The sequence below is a fragment of the Bos mutus genome, chromosome 10 (genome assembly GCF_027580195.1).
Source record: "Bos mutus isolate GX-2022 chromosome 10, NWIPB_WYAK_1.1, whole genome shotgun sequence".
NCBI lineage: Eukaryota > Metazoa > Chordata > Mammalia > Artiodactyla > Bovidae > Bos > Bos mutus.
In genome coordinates, this window is record NC_091626.1 from 24,153,494 (window position 1) to 24,168,914 (window position 15,421).

General features: G+C 34.9%; 1 protein-coding gene across 1 annotated transcript in view; it reads right to left on the reverse strand.

Annotated features, from left to right (window-relative positions):
- The window catches only part of RBM25 (RNA binding motif protein 25), a 47,857-nt gene that overhangs the window by 22,115 nt on the left and 10,321 nt on the right, over positions 1–15,421 (reverse strand). The window contains exons 4-6 of the mRNA XM_070377589.1: positions 13,263–13,430; positions 8,827–8,884; positions 5,960–6,120 (exon numbers count right to left, since the gene is read on the reverse strand). Of these exons, the coding sequence (XP_070233690.1) occupies positions 5,960–6,120; positions 8,827–8,884; positions 13,263–13,430 (387 nt within the window). The remainder of the gene's footprint in view (positions 1–5,959; positions 6,121–8,826; positions 8,885–13,262; positions 13,431–15,421) is intronic.

The window sequence follows — 15,421 nt, forward strand, 5'->3', positions numbered from 1 at the left end:
ACGGTTAGCACACTACACATCTGAAAAGCTTTCACAATTTTTCAGATCCTCTTGCCCAATACTTGCACAAACTAATGATATTTACTGAGTAACTCATTCTAGTGTTGAAAACTTAATTACGTTGAAAAAGCAAAATACAATTTTATGTACCTATGACAGAGACCATTTTAAATAAACAAAAACAGGGACTTCCCTGGCAGTCCCATGGCCGTGGTTAAGATTCAATGCTCTCAATGCAGAGGATGCGGGTTCAATTCCTGGTCAGCGAACTAAGAACCCATATGCTTTGGGGTACAGCCAAAACAAAAGTAAATATAATGATATATTTATAATATACAATATAATAAATATATAAAATATATTTATAAAATAAAATATATAAAAATATAATAAAGTAAAAAAACATATAAAATAATAACCAAAAACATATGTAGGTTAAACAAATAAAACTATATACAACAAAAAACGTAAACACTAGGAAGACCAGGAGCTGAAATGATGGCTTCTCTTTCCCCCCTCTGCTTTCTGCAATGTGGGAATACCATTTAAAATACTCATGTAACTAAAAAGGAATCAATTCTAAATATGCGCATCTTTCTCCGCACAACTTGTGAACGTAACATAATGAAAAATAAAAACAAAATCATGTTGTACTACTTCTCACAAATAAGTAACAGACTATGGGGCTGGGGGGAAGAGGCTGGGTCACAAGGCTCGTGGGAATCTTAGTTTTCTAAATCAGACACTAAACCCAGGCCCCCTCAGCAGTGAAAGGGCACTGTTTTAACCACTGGACCACCAGGGAATTCTTTCCCAAGACTTACTATTTTTTTAAACGAAGTCTAAATTGTTACCTGTGTCCATGTGGGGAAAAAATGACTGGTTTCCAGTATCCTACTGTTCTTATTTCTGTTTTATTTTAAAGCTCCTAGTTAAGTAATTAATCCAAGTTCAAATGACAAAATTTAGAGAATGACCTCAAACTCCAGACAATTTCATTACCCTCTTCTCTTCTTAAAACTTGGAAAGGAGGAAAAGTATGACAAAGAAGCAACAAAAAAGTATGATAAAGAAAATAAACATAAAGATTTACATATACAAAAAACTTTTGTAACTTAAAACTACATACATACTTAGTAAACATACATTGTGCAAATTTTCAGATACAAACAAGAATTCTGCTTTTCTGGACAAATGCTGGCTCTTGGTCACAATGCTCTAAACGCTCTTCAAGATGAGTGTCATGCCTGGTGGCTCCTTCACGTAACTGAGCCGTGATTTCGTAACAACCAGCATTCTGAAAGCTATCCCCAATGGATACTTCTTCAGCACGCATTTATTTCTTAATTTGCTCAAATTCTTGAGTTTACTATATGCAAGACACTATGTTAGATGGTTAAAAATTCAAAATTAAAGAAAGAAATAACTTTCCCTAAGTATTTAACAATTTAAGAGAAGGAAGAAGGATAACAGACACAGATATAGGTTATGATAGATAATGTTCATGTAAGTCCTTAAATGTGGTAACTAACCACTCTTGAGTTGCTTACTTTCTCAAACCTGCTTCTTCATCTAATTTTCTTATAGCCAGCTATCTACTTGGCATCTTGGATAAAGATACAATGCTTTAACCAAGGAGAGTAATTCAATTGTTTATATTATTTACCAAATTATTTTCATAATAAAGAAAATTGTAAACTAAATTATAAACTAAAATTTGGTGATATGGTCCTCTCTTATTCTAAATCAATGATATATAACAATAAGGTCTTTATGCAGCTTTCATTAAAATCCCTTCAGTAATACTCTGCTTCTTCACAAGTTTTAAAATGACAAGAATTAAACCACCAGTAACCTGTCACTGAAACCTTAGGTCCTGAAGACACATACAATTATTTTTATCAACCCTCAGCTGTTGAGATCTAAATTCTTTATTATGAAAATAAACCTCATGAGAGGAAGTCCAGTCTGTCTTTAGCATTTTACCTACATTCTCAATTTCTTTCCATGAACCCTCTACATCGCCATGCTCTTTTAAACATAAGGACAGAGGTGGAGTTACAAATCCAAAGCCTTATTCATCTAAAAATATTCACAGCCCCTAAATTCTCTACCACCACTCATCCTAAGCTAAGACTTAAATACTAATATAGCTAAACATAATAAAGCATTTGGAATGAACTAGTTCACACTACATTACAAATGACTACCACCCCTTGATCCATAGAGAAAATGTACATTTTTTAGAAGGAAAGCTTATGAGCCCCATCTCTTAAGCAATTATTAATGTAAGAAAAACAAAAATGACAATATATGTCTTGGGAGGAAAAGTTATTTTCAGTTTCAACTTAAACTCTACTTCTGGGTCCTGAACCACAGACAACTTCCTGACTTCATTTTTTCTTCCACTTCAGAAACAGAAAGCATACTGAGCAACATAAAGTGAAGGGTTCAGCAGTGCAGTAATGTACAAAAGGATCAAAGAAATAGACTGAACATCTAAGATGTTTACATGTCCCAACTATTTGGCTCTTTTCAGAGAAATTAAAAGCTGTTATAGTAAAGCTACTAGTTGGAGAGTTAGGTAAAAACTCCACTTGGCCCTCTCTTTGGCACTGACCTCTAGAGTCCAAAACAAGAACTTTGGGAACTAAGCAAATGTAGAGCTCTTTCTTTTTTTTTTTTTTCTTCCAATTTTATTTTATTTTTAAACTTTACATAATTGTATTAGTTTTGCCAAATATCAAAATGAATCTGCCACAGGTATACATGTGTTCCCCATCCCGAACCCCCCTCCCTCCTCCCTCCCCACACCATCCCTCCGGGCCGTCCCAGTGCACCAGCCCCAAGCATCCAGCATCATGCATCGAACCTGGACTGGCAACTCGCTTCCCACACGATACTTTACATGTTTCACTGCCATTCTCCCGAATCTTCCCACCCTCTCCCTCCCCACAGAGTCCATAAGACTGTTCTATACATCAGTGTCTCTTTTGCTGTCTCGTACACCGGGTTATTGTTACCATCTTTCTAAATTCCATATATGTGCGTTAGTATACTGTAGAGCTCTTTCTTTTGAAAAAATGTATGTTCCACCACACTCACACTAGTTTCCAAACAAAAATGTGAGGTGTTCCTACGTGCAGTATCTGATCTGTCCTAAATTAAAAAACATAAAGTAGGCAGCTCTTTCCAAAGGTTATTTGCACTTTCAATACTTGGAAGTCAATCTTGAATGTGTGGTAAACAAGCACTATTTCTGATGATTAAGCAGAATCTCTAGTCCTAAACCACTACTACTGAACAAGAGGTAAAACAGGACAGGGACTAAGATCAGTGTTGCTACCTCAAATGAAATACTTGTACTAGAGGTAAAAAAAGTTCTACAGATTCCGCAAAATCTAAATAAAAGCTTTTAACAGCACTACTAATCATGGCACATAATTCCTGTTAAAATTCTGGGTCAGGAAAAACATCTTTCTAGACAAATTCGTGGTTCTTTTTGAATCAGAGGACTACACAACTAATCGTGTTCTTTCTTCTGCCTGGGAATCAGGAAAATGGATGAGGTACCACACACATTTCTCAATGTCTCCTTCTCATATCATCTACTTCAAATCACTATTTTCTAAATTTCTCCAACAAATCAACAATAAAAAATAAAGAACAAATACACTTTCACATTTACCCTAAAAAATCCTGACAATGTATTTACTTGTTGAAAAAAAATTTTTATCTGATAGAATTATTTGTCTTCATTTTACTAGTATTGTTGAGTAAAATGCACAACTCTGCAAAACTATGCCATGCTTGTCTTACGACTTCAATACCTCTGGAAACCATGCCAAATGCACCCAGAAGTCAGGTCTGCTAATTTTTTAAATTTCATTTTATCTGAAATAACTGCTCCATTAGAGGTAGCTTCAACTCCATTCTTGAGGAAAAATATAAAAGATTTCAATTGTGATTCCTCTTATTAACAGTGATTACAAAATGAAGTCACACAATTATTCATTTCCTCATTTATATAAACATACAGTGAAATGATTTACTTTATGATCAGAGCACACCATTTGCAAATGCCACAATTTAAACCACCTCACAAATGACCAAGCAGAGTACAATAATGAGTCCAGGGGAATTACATAAAAAACTTTGAAAGCATTGTATCCATGCTTTATTTGAAATATGAATCACAGCAAGGAAAATCTAAGACCGTTGGCTTTTTTAAGGTTTTAGGGGTATGACAGACACTAGTGCTGATATGAAAAAAAAACACAATTTCTCTGGACTGTAAATTGTATTAATTCCTTATACAGCTAGGTAAAGACAATAAAGATTATCAGGTGAGCAACATAAATGCAACTGTTACAATAAATGTTCACCCCATTCTCATCACGGGCAATAAAGACTCTGACCTAGGTTCTGTGGAGGTACAAGATGAAAAAATAGTCTGTGAACTTATTGCCCTACCTTATAATCAGTGAATGTAGAATATGAGAATGAAAACAGGGGATAAGAAGGTATGAGAGAGCGATACAAACAAAATACACTACAAAGCAGGCTGACATAACAGTAAAATCCTGCTTTATATAAAAAGAAAGAATTTAATTCTGCCTCAGAGGAATCAAGGGTAGGACTCATGATAGTTACATGAATCAAGCAACATTTAAACTAAATGTGGATAGAATTTCAACAGGGAGCTCAGATGGGCAACAAGGACATCAAACCACAAAAGAGTCTGTAGGAATATATGACTGACACATGGAAGGGAATTGATGGAGTAAGCCAGAAAGGTAGATGGGAGCAAGGATAGGACACCATGATAAGAATATAGGCTTTATACTTTGAGAAACTCAAAACCATTAAGGATGTATGAGCAAGGGCTTGACATAATTACACTTAATGTCTTATACCTTAGAGAAAAATGCCTTGAAGAATATGCAACAAAAATGTCTACGGTGGTTACTAATGATGATAGAGTTATGGGTTGTATTTACCGTATTCTTCAGCTTCCCTGGTGGCTCAGACAGTAAAGCGTCTGCCTGCAATGAGGGAGACCCGGGTTTGATTCCTGGGTCGGGAAGATTCCCTGGAGAAGGAGATGGCAATCCACTCACTCCAGCACTCTTACCTGGAAAATCCCATGGATGGAGGAGGCTGACAGGCTGCAGTCCATGGGGTTGCAAAGAGTCGGACATGACTGAGCGACTTCACTTTCACTTTCTTTTACTTAGAGGTTGTTCTGCTTTTATGAACACTTTTACAATGTTTTTGTAAAAGAGGGAGTGACGGAATTAAGAAAGCTACTTCTATTTTGAATAACAGTTAAAAGCCTCAACAGACCAAAAAGGCTGTTTTGTTTTTATAAAATAGAAAGGTAATAATGAATCTACTCTGAATTCATTCAGCTTGATATGTCAAAAGGAACTAGGAAGGGAAGACAAGGAAACATACACTAAGGCTTTAGCTATTTTTCGCTTTGTTGAGAGGGAGTAGTAATGTATACATTACAACACAACATACAAAAATTTCCTTTACATTAGCTTCATTTAATAGAGCCACCACCTGATACAAGTAATAAGACTTATTTTAATTCATTTTAAAACCTGTGTACTTCTAAAAAAGGGCAACTAATAAAAGTTTTGTAGGTTGAAATATATTTTGTACTTACTTACAAAGCTGTCTTAATGAATTAGCTCTGTTTGGAATAGTCTGTACCAGTGTTTTCTCTGGCAAGTTAACCTTGTCCAGCCTCCCTTACTACCTTCATCCCAACCTGGAACAAGCAAACCAACAGTCACCCACCCACTATGGGTAGATAAAAGACTTAAAATAACTATATATAAAACACACTCTTGATGATCTTGTGAAGCCCTGTATTAGATTCATTCATAATGAGAAGCATTTACACTGAAAAAGCACAGTTGGCCTAGAGAAGACAATATAGAAAACATACCCCATTAGAAGCTTTCTTCTTTGCTTTCCATTCATCTAGCTGTGCCTTTGTCTTTGCGTCAACTTTAACAAGTAGCTTCTTCTCTCCAATCTGTAGGTCATGCAATAACCTGAGTGCACGGAGCGTAGATTCCGGTTCCTTATACTCACAGAATCCAAAGGCTAGCAAAGGATACAAAGAATTTAGTAAGATATCAAAACAATTATGAAAGATGAAAAATATTTATGGAAAACTGAAATCATTAGAGACCAAAGCATTATAACGCAAAGATTATTTCATCACTCCTTATTTTCCTTCAATTACCTTTAACATGGATTTCTCTTTTAGCGCTCTCAAACAACCAAAAGAAAAAAAAAGAAAACAAAAATGGGAAAGGAAGAAAAATTCTCATCAGGCAAAATGCTACTTATTAGAACTGCTGAAAAAATACTCAGCAAAATAGCAAATTTCATGATTAATTCTTTTAATTACTTCATGGATTCATTCCTCCCTCAATTTCTTCATAGCTACAGAGAGGCAAGAAGGCTGCTTGAACCTAAATACAGCACTTTTCAGTTCAGAGATGTTAAACTACAAAAGTACTGATCTTTTATTCTATTTACTAGTCTAATTTTTCTGTCTCTGTTTCATTTTAATAGCTAGTCTCATTATTTTCATGATTTTTAATAAACAGATACTAAAACAAAATTAAATTGAAAAGAGCAAACACTGAAAATAAAATTTAACGAATAAATCCAAATATGTTTACACTTAGTGATACAACTACTCGTTGAGTGATTTTAAAACAGAAAATTTGACCATACACTTAAGTGGGATATATCCTAAAGACAAAAAGACCTGTCAACAAGCATATTATTGATGACAGTATTGGTCTGAAATTACTGTATGTGAAATGTGAGAGGATAACAATAACAAAAAATAATTATTGAATAGTCTATCAGCCCCAGTGTTGAAGCTCAGGATTCTAAATGTGGAAGAAAAGAAACACGTACGACAAAAAAGATTAGATAAAAATCTTCTAGGTTTGAATTTGAATCACTGTTCATTGGCAAAGTAAAGACCAAACAATGGTTACAGTGAGTGCACCAATTTCCAGATGGTCTTTTTGAAAACAACTTCCCACTGAAAAAAACCAGAGCTTCTTGAGAAATGGCTGTTGGGTCAAAAATCACTGAAGATCCAATTTCCAGAGGCAACCTGAGACAACTTAAACTTCACTAGGGACAATGACAATTAATCTATATTAAATATAATAACAACAAATTAAATATGCATCAATCTAGAAGTTCAAAATAGGTCTTAAAAAAGTCACTGCTAGAGGATGCTAAGAACATAAGATCATTCTTTTGAAAAATTAAAAGAACCAAAGCATTTATCCCATTTTTCTTACAGAAATTATATCTCTAAGTAGTACATGGAAATAGTACATGTACAAATAGTACATGGAAAAGGAAGTTTATCCTTATGGATGTATTCTTGATGATTTGTTCTTCAATGAAGGAATAACAGAATTCTTCCAAACAGACTGTTACATTTGGCAATCCCCCAGTGAATGAATCAACTAGTCACTGACAATAGCTGCTACCATTAAAAAAAAAAATTATAACCGAATATGACTCCTAACTGAAGAAACTCCTAATCAGAATTCTTACATATAAAAGTATCAACAAAAATAACACAGACAAACTCAAATTTGATCAAGTCTCAAGCTACAACTACCAAACAGTTTACATTACAATGCAGTGGACAGAGATGCAAGGCACATAACTCTACTAGAGCTGCAATCAGCAAATCCAAACTGAGAAAACACTACTGGGCAAATGACCTAGTTTCTCCAACAAATCTCAAGAGAAAGAAGAAAAACAGAAGAACTAAAAATATTAAGAGTCTCAAAAATATGTCAACCAATCGCAATGCAGGGATTTTACATGAATCCTGAGTCAAAAGGACTATTCAAGAAACTGACATTTGAGTCAGCTGGACATCTGATCATGGACTGGATATTGACTGAATGTCGGATATCTGAATACTGAGAATAATTAGAAGAAATGTTTTTTCCTCTGGTCTTATAATTGCATTTTAGGTTATGTTTTTTAAAAAGAACTTATCTTATGTGGGAGGGGGATTCAGGATGAGGAACACATGTACACCCATGGCTGAATCATGTCAATGTATGGCAAAAAACCACTACAATACTGTAATTAGCCTCCAATTAAAATTAATTAATTTAAAAAAACTTATCTTTTAGAGACATAAAAATATTTATACACAAAATGATCTGGTGCTCAGGACTGTACAAAAATAATACAAAAAGAAAATGGACAGGGTACAGGTTAAGCTCAAATGGCATGACCTAATAAATGTTATAACGCTAGACAACAAGTACATGAGAGTTCACACTATTCTGCCAATTTATATATTTATGAATTTTTCCATAATAATAGTGTTTAAAGAATGTGTATCAAACAGGTGTTTCTGCCAACTAGTATGAAAAGAATAGTTTGCTTTTAAGACTAACAGGTCATCTTATCATCTCTTCTACACTTCCTTCCTAAGTCCTGTTTCTTTTTTTTTTTATTGTTCCATCTTGATCATACACTCCTGCTCTGAAACAAAAAAACTTTTTAAAGTAATAAGAAATCAGTTAGTCTAATTTTTCCTCCCTCTCCTACCTCCTGCTAGCCTTTTTCACTTTCTAATCTCACCTCTCAGCCAACTTCTTCCCAATTGCCTTTGGTCCTCATTCCAGTAGGAGTGAGGACAGAGTGCTAGTTACAGAACTCTTCCATGGTTAACGACAACAAGAGCAAATGCAAACGTAACTTATACTCACAGATTAAGATGATCTCAATAAATAAGGTACCTACCTTGAAGTTTTCCAGATGCACCTTGCACTCTCTTCCAGCTCAAAACCAAGCCACATTTCTTTAAAAGAAAACAAAAAACATCCTTACCACTTAAAGTTATAATGCAAATAAGAACATAATTGTATTCCTGCTTAGGAAAAAACAGAAGCCAAAAAATTCTTCTCAGCAACTAAATTTTGCAATTCCCACAAACTTATTATATGAATAAAATACACAAGTCATTTTAAAGGAAAATATAAATTCTTACTGACTCTTATTTCCAGAAAACTATCTTTCAATAAATTAGACATTTTAGTTTTATGTATCTTACAAATACATGTAAATAAACCAAAAATACCCAAATATTGTAATAGTTAAAACTATAATACATTCAAGTAAATACTGTAAGTCCATAAAGACTGTTTTAAAACACATGTATATATTATAAAGGATTTTTAAAGACATAGGGAAATGCTTGATATGGGATGCAAATATATCATGAGACATGAAATTGCAGATACACAGTAAGCTTTTTCTTTTTGGCCACACCCAAGGCGAATGGGCTCTTCAGTTCCTCGACCGGGATCGAACCTGCATCCCCTGTATTAGAAACATGGAGTCTTAACCACTGGACCATTCAGTCTTAACCACTGGAAGTCCCAACAGTAAGATTTTTAACTATGTAAAGAAAAAAATTTTCATAAAATGATCAGAAATACTCTAAAATGTTAATGGGGCAGGTTGTCTGAAGGGTGGGATATTTATTACATTTTGTTTACTCACAAAGTTTATTTCTAATTATTAAAGAAAAATTAGAAGGCTTAAATAAAGTTTTATGGAAAGTAATAACTAAAGATTGTCTGTCAAAGCTGAGAAATGCATGGATTTTTCACATCTTCATTCAGAGAAACTACTAAAATGATAGTCAAAGAATTGGGACTTCCCTGGTAGTCTAATCTAGAAATTAAGACTTTAAGTTTCCACTATAGCAGGTATGGGTTCAATTCCTGGTCAAGGAACTAAGTAAGATTCCACACACCTCACGGTGCAGCCAAAATACATATAAAAAACAAAATACCATAAGGTCAAACATACTGTGAGAGAATAACACCAGAATTCAACAAAATTTTGCAAAGACAAAAGGCAAATGGATGGATAATAGCTCATTCAGGAAAGCAAAGAAAGCTATGACTCCAAGTGTGTACAGAAGCAGATACTGATAAGAAAGAAAAAATTAGGCTAACTGATTCTATCAATATAAAACCTAGTGGATCCAAACCGCGGGCGAAAGGTACTGTGGAGTATTGGGCTGAAGTGTGAAGCTGAATAAAAATAAGTTACTGCCTGACAATACAAATATGAAATAATCAAAGTCTCAGAGGCTTCAAGCAATTACCTTTTCCCCACCACTAGAGAAGAGAGCCTGAATAGCAAAAATCTGAAGAAAGTGAACAAAAAATGCTTCAAGTCAATCCTGTACCTGCAACCTCATACAGGCAGTCAATCATAAACTTAACTAGGCATAAAACTGTAAGTTTTCTAGAGAAATCAACCCACCTCAAAGAACATTCCACGGAATTTAAAACCTCTGGCTGCCAGTCAGATTACCCTACAGCGATGCCCAACATTTTACAAAGTAAGCTTATGTACACAAGTCTTTTAATCCTTAACTCTTAAATATGGACAATCAAAGCTCCTCAGACATCCATGTAAAGTCTTACAAGTAAAAAGAGAAACAGAAGAGATAAATTCAAGAATTCAAAGATATCTTAAAAAACACTCTGCTGCACATATACATCAACAACAGTTTTCAAAAGGGATGTTTCAAATTGAAAACATACACATATATCCACATAAAAACTTGTACATGAATATTCACAGCATCATTATTCACAGCAGCACAGTGGAAACAACTGGTTGTCCATCAACTGATAAATGGATAACAAAATGTAGTGTATCCATTAAATGGAGTATTAGTTGGCCATAAAAAGGAACAAAGTTTCACTAATAAGCTACACCATAGGTGAATCTTACAAACATCAGGCTAAGTGAAAGACAAAACAAAAAAGCCGCATATTCTAAACATCCATTTACATAAAATGCACAGAACAAGCAAATCCACAGAGACAGGTTTAACAGATGCTGAGGGGAGGAGAAAATGGGAAGCAATGTTAATGGGTACAGCGTGTTTTTCTATATATATATATATATATTTCTATATGGGGTGATAAAAATGTTCAGAATTAAGACAGTTGTGATGTTTGCAAAACTCTCTGAATATACTAAAGGCCACTGAACTGTGCATTATAAAAGGGTGAATTTTATGGTGTGTGGATTATATCTCAATAAACATGTTTTTAAAATGTCCTCTGAGGACTTCCCTGGTGGGTCAGTGGTTAAGAATCTGCCTGCCGATGTGGGTGGACACAGGTTCAATCTCTAACAAGGGAAGTAAGAGCCCACATGCTATAGGGCAGCTAAGTCCATGCGCCACAGTTGTTGAGCCTGCACTAGAGCCCACAAGTCGCAACTACTGACCCCGCGTGCCGAGAGCCTGTGCTCCTCAACAGAAGGAACCACTGCAACCAGGAGCCCGCCCACCACAGCGAAGAGCAGTTCCCTACTCGCCACAACTAGAGAAAGCCCAGGCCAAACAATCAAGACTCGGTGCAGCCAAAAATAAATAAGTAATAATAAAATTAAAAATACATCTGTAATAGAAATACAATAAATAAAATGTCCTTCCAACGTTCTACCTTGGGGGAAAATTGGCATTATCTTTCAAAGTGAAGATAAGCATGCCCAATGACAGAAATTCCACTTCTAAGAGAATACATGACAGAATTTATTTCATGTTCACTTAGTATGTGCTGCCAAAGCAAGCACTTCCATGTTCGCTTATAAAGACATATTACCAGTAATAACATAGCAAAACAATATCAAAAAGTGAAAATGATCCATATGACCATCAGTAAACAATCTGACAATTTATCGCTTATCTCTGTAATGCAATGGTATATAGCAGTGAAAAGTGAACAAACTAGAGCTGCGTATATGCTGGGCGAAAAAAGCAAACTGGAGGAACGCAGAATTTAAACTCATAAATGATAAACTTTTATGAATATAAATACGTAATTAAAGTAAAAAATATGGTCAGGAATGATAAACACCCAGTTTAGGATAATGGATTCCCTCTGGTTATTACCTCTGTGGAAGACAGAAATGAGAATTAGGACCTTCATGTTTTGTTTCTCTGGGATGAAAATCTAAAGCTAGCATCCCAAAACACTAAGATCTGACAAAGCTAGGTTTTATGTTTATTTTTTAAATCCCTTTTTTTTCTGAACACTTTTTAATGCAAAGATAACATGATTTATAAAACAGAAATGGCAATAATGTACATTACCTATAAAATGAAAAAGGAAAAAAATTTAAAATAACTTCTCTAAGACATAGTAGAGATTATGGAAGGAGTGAGTATGGATAGCATTATTTTTCATTAAAAAAATCAGTATTCTTTCACTTAAAATGTGCATGTAGCATCAGGATGAATTTTAAGACTAAGACAAAAAAGAAAATCAATGACCAAGTCAAAAAAACTGACTATATATGCTCAGAATAAAAACTTTAAAGGGAGTCAATCAATCGCCACTAGACGTTAACATCATTGTTCCAAAGGCTTCTAAAGAAAAGAACTCACACAGTCTCAAAATATTAACCCAGAGGTTACTCATTAATGACAAAGGGAGAAAAGATATCCTAAAATGGAGAGATCAGATCACCTTAACAAATAACTTAATACCATCAAAAATGGAACCAAGAGACATGGTGTTTCTTCCTATGCTGCACCTGAGAATAGTCATCACATGGCCATTCTAAAAAATGCATTCAAATCGGGTGAGACATTCTGCAAAAGACCCAGACACTTCAAAACATCAATATCACGAAAAACAAAAACAAGTTAAACAAAAAGAGGCAGGGAACTTATAATAAAGAAGCTATCTAAAGAACCATGACAATTAATGCAATGTATATACATCCCTGATTGGATTATAGACCAAAAACAAAAAACACCTATTATAGAAACTGTTGGTAAAAATATGAGCTGTATGTATTTTAATTAACAATACTGAATCAGCCTTAAATTTCCTAAGTGTGAAAAATGCAGGCAAGTATCTTGGTCATAGGAGATATAAGAAGTATTCAGAGGTGAAATGTAAAGCCACAACTTATTCCCAAACTATTCAGAAAAAAACTGAGAGGCGTGTGTGTGGAGAGAGAGAAAGAAAACAAATGTGGCAAAATGTGTTGCAAAGGTGTTCATTATTCAACTTTTTTGCAGGATTGAAACTTTTCAAAATATAAAAGAGACAATAATTCAGTCTTCTCTGATTTTTCTTAAGCCTGAAATTAACAACAAAAAAGTTTTTTAATGAAAAATAAACAGTTTAACTTACAGCAAGGAGCTGTCTTATAAGCATGTCTGAGGCTTTCTCAGAAATGTTGCCAACAAAAACTGTAGTGGTGGGGCCACAGTTTTCATCATTCTCTTTAGCCTTCAAGCCTGGATGATCCTTTCTTGCTCCCAAATGCTTTCCAACCATGGACACTGTGGGTACTAAGACCTAAAGTGAAGAAAGACAATAACATTTGAACTTGCAATTAAATTTGCAGTCACACTTAATATAACACTAGGGTAAAACATCAATTTTAGCTTTTTTTTTTTAGCCACATCAAACACCATGCAGGAACTTAGTTTCCACACCCGGATGGAACCCATGCCCACTGCAGTGGAAGCTCAGAGCCTTAACCACTGGACCACCAGGGAAGTCCCCAAACACCTATTTTAAAGTAGCAAACATAAAGGACAGGTTCTATATATTTAATATAACTACAGGTTCTATATATTTAATATTACTATAGGTTCTATGTATTTAATATAAAGTTCTCAAAGCACATTTTTCATTAATACAACTTATTCATGACAAGTAAAGTGTCACTATTAGATTTTGCTGTTATTGTTTAGTAGCTAAGTTGTATCCAACTCTTTTGCAACCCCAAGGACTGTAGCCCTCCAGGCTCCTCTGTCCATGGGATTTCCCAGCAATAATACTGGAGTGGGTTACCATTTCCTTCTCCAGGAGATGTTCCTGGATCAGTAATCGAACCTGCATCTCCTGCATTGGCAGGCGGATTCCTTACCACTGAGCCACCAGGGAAACTCACTATTGGATTACCTTTCTTTTAAACACAACTTGGACGACCAAATAAAAAAACTTGGATAGAAATTTTATGTTTAAGACATCAAAAATCATTTAAAGTTTTCAAATATACCCACACATTTCTTCACCTACTGTACTCTGTACTAGTATAAAAGGAAACTTCAATTATCCCTGCTAATTTTCCTGCAGAATTTCAAATATTCCCATAGCACTCTCCCCACACTTTAGGTTTACCTTTTCTCAGTTACTTGTGTTTCTATCTTATTTTTCCTTTCATAAAGTTCAAATTCCCAGAGGGAATAGTCTTACTCATCTTTATATTTGGAACTGAATCTAGCAAAACATATACAGTCAGCACTGAAGTGGTGAATTGGGGGAGCTGCCTTTCCTAGGCTGACATGCAGGAGGATAAGAGTACTTGTCATGTGGAGGTTTCCCAGTGCATGTCTTCCAATGAATGTCCAATGCAAGAAGAGCTGGACCGCCCCCTTGGTCCGCCTCACAGCAAGTTCCTATTTCACTACGCTTTTAATATAAATAACACTTCCCTCCCTCTTCAAAACCCACAGGTCAAAAAAACAAAAATAGCTAAAAGTAATGAGACCTAATCTCCCTCACAAAAGAATTACAATTTAAACTCTATATTCTACTAATTAACTCAAAGAAAAATTCTGGTTAAATATACATCAAGGGGGTTATCATTTAATCACGTGTTACAGTATACTAGTCTTGAGGACTTCCCTGGTGGCTCAGACGGTAAAGCATCTGTCTACAATGTGGGAGACTGGAGTTTGATCCCTGGGTCGGGAAGATCCCCTGGAGAAGGAAATGGCAATCCACTCCAGTACTACTGTCTGGAAAATCCCATGGACAGAAGAGCCTGGTAGGCTACGGTCAGGGGGTTGCAAAGAGTCGGACACGACTGAGCGACTTCACTTTCTTTCTTTCTACAGTATACTAGCATTCTTAACTAAGATGCCTAGAGTGTACAGAAGCTTTTATGAATGTGGAGAATTAAAGTTCAAGACATAAGACTGAATAATAAAACTTCAGCAGAGAAGAAGTTTCAGTAAAACTTAAGAAAGCTTGACGACAGAGGACAGAGAAAAAAAATAGTTTTGAAGAAGCTAAAAATCAGGTATGTCAGAGCAAAGTGTAAAAATATATTCAACATTCATTTCAAATTTTAAATTTCTACTAGATCATTTCTGCATTTTTTTTTTCTTTTAAGAAATCAGATACGTCAGATCACATCTCCTACTTTCAAGGACCAAGACGTGAGGGAGTGATGGAAGAGTCAATGTCTAAATCTGAAGTAACAGTATATGAAGAGTCTAGAGAATAAGAGGAAAATCACAAAAACAAAATAATTTATTTAGGGCGCATTATTTTAG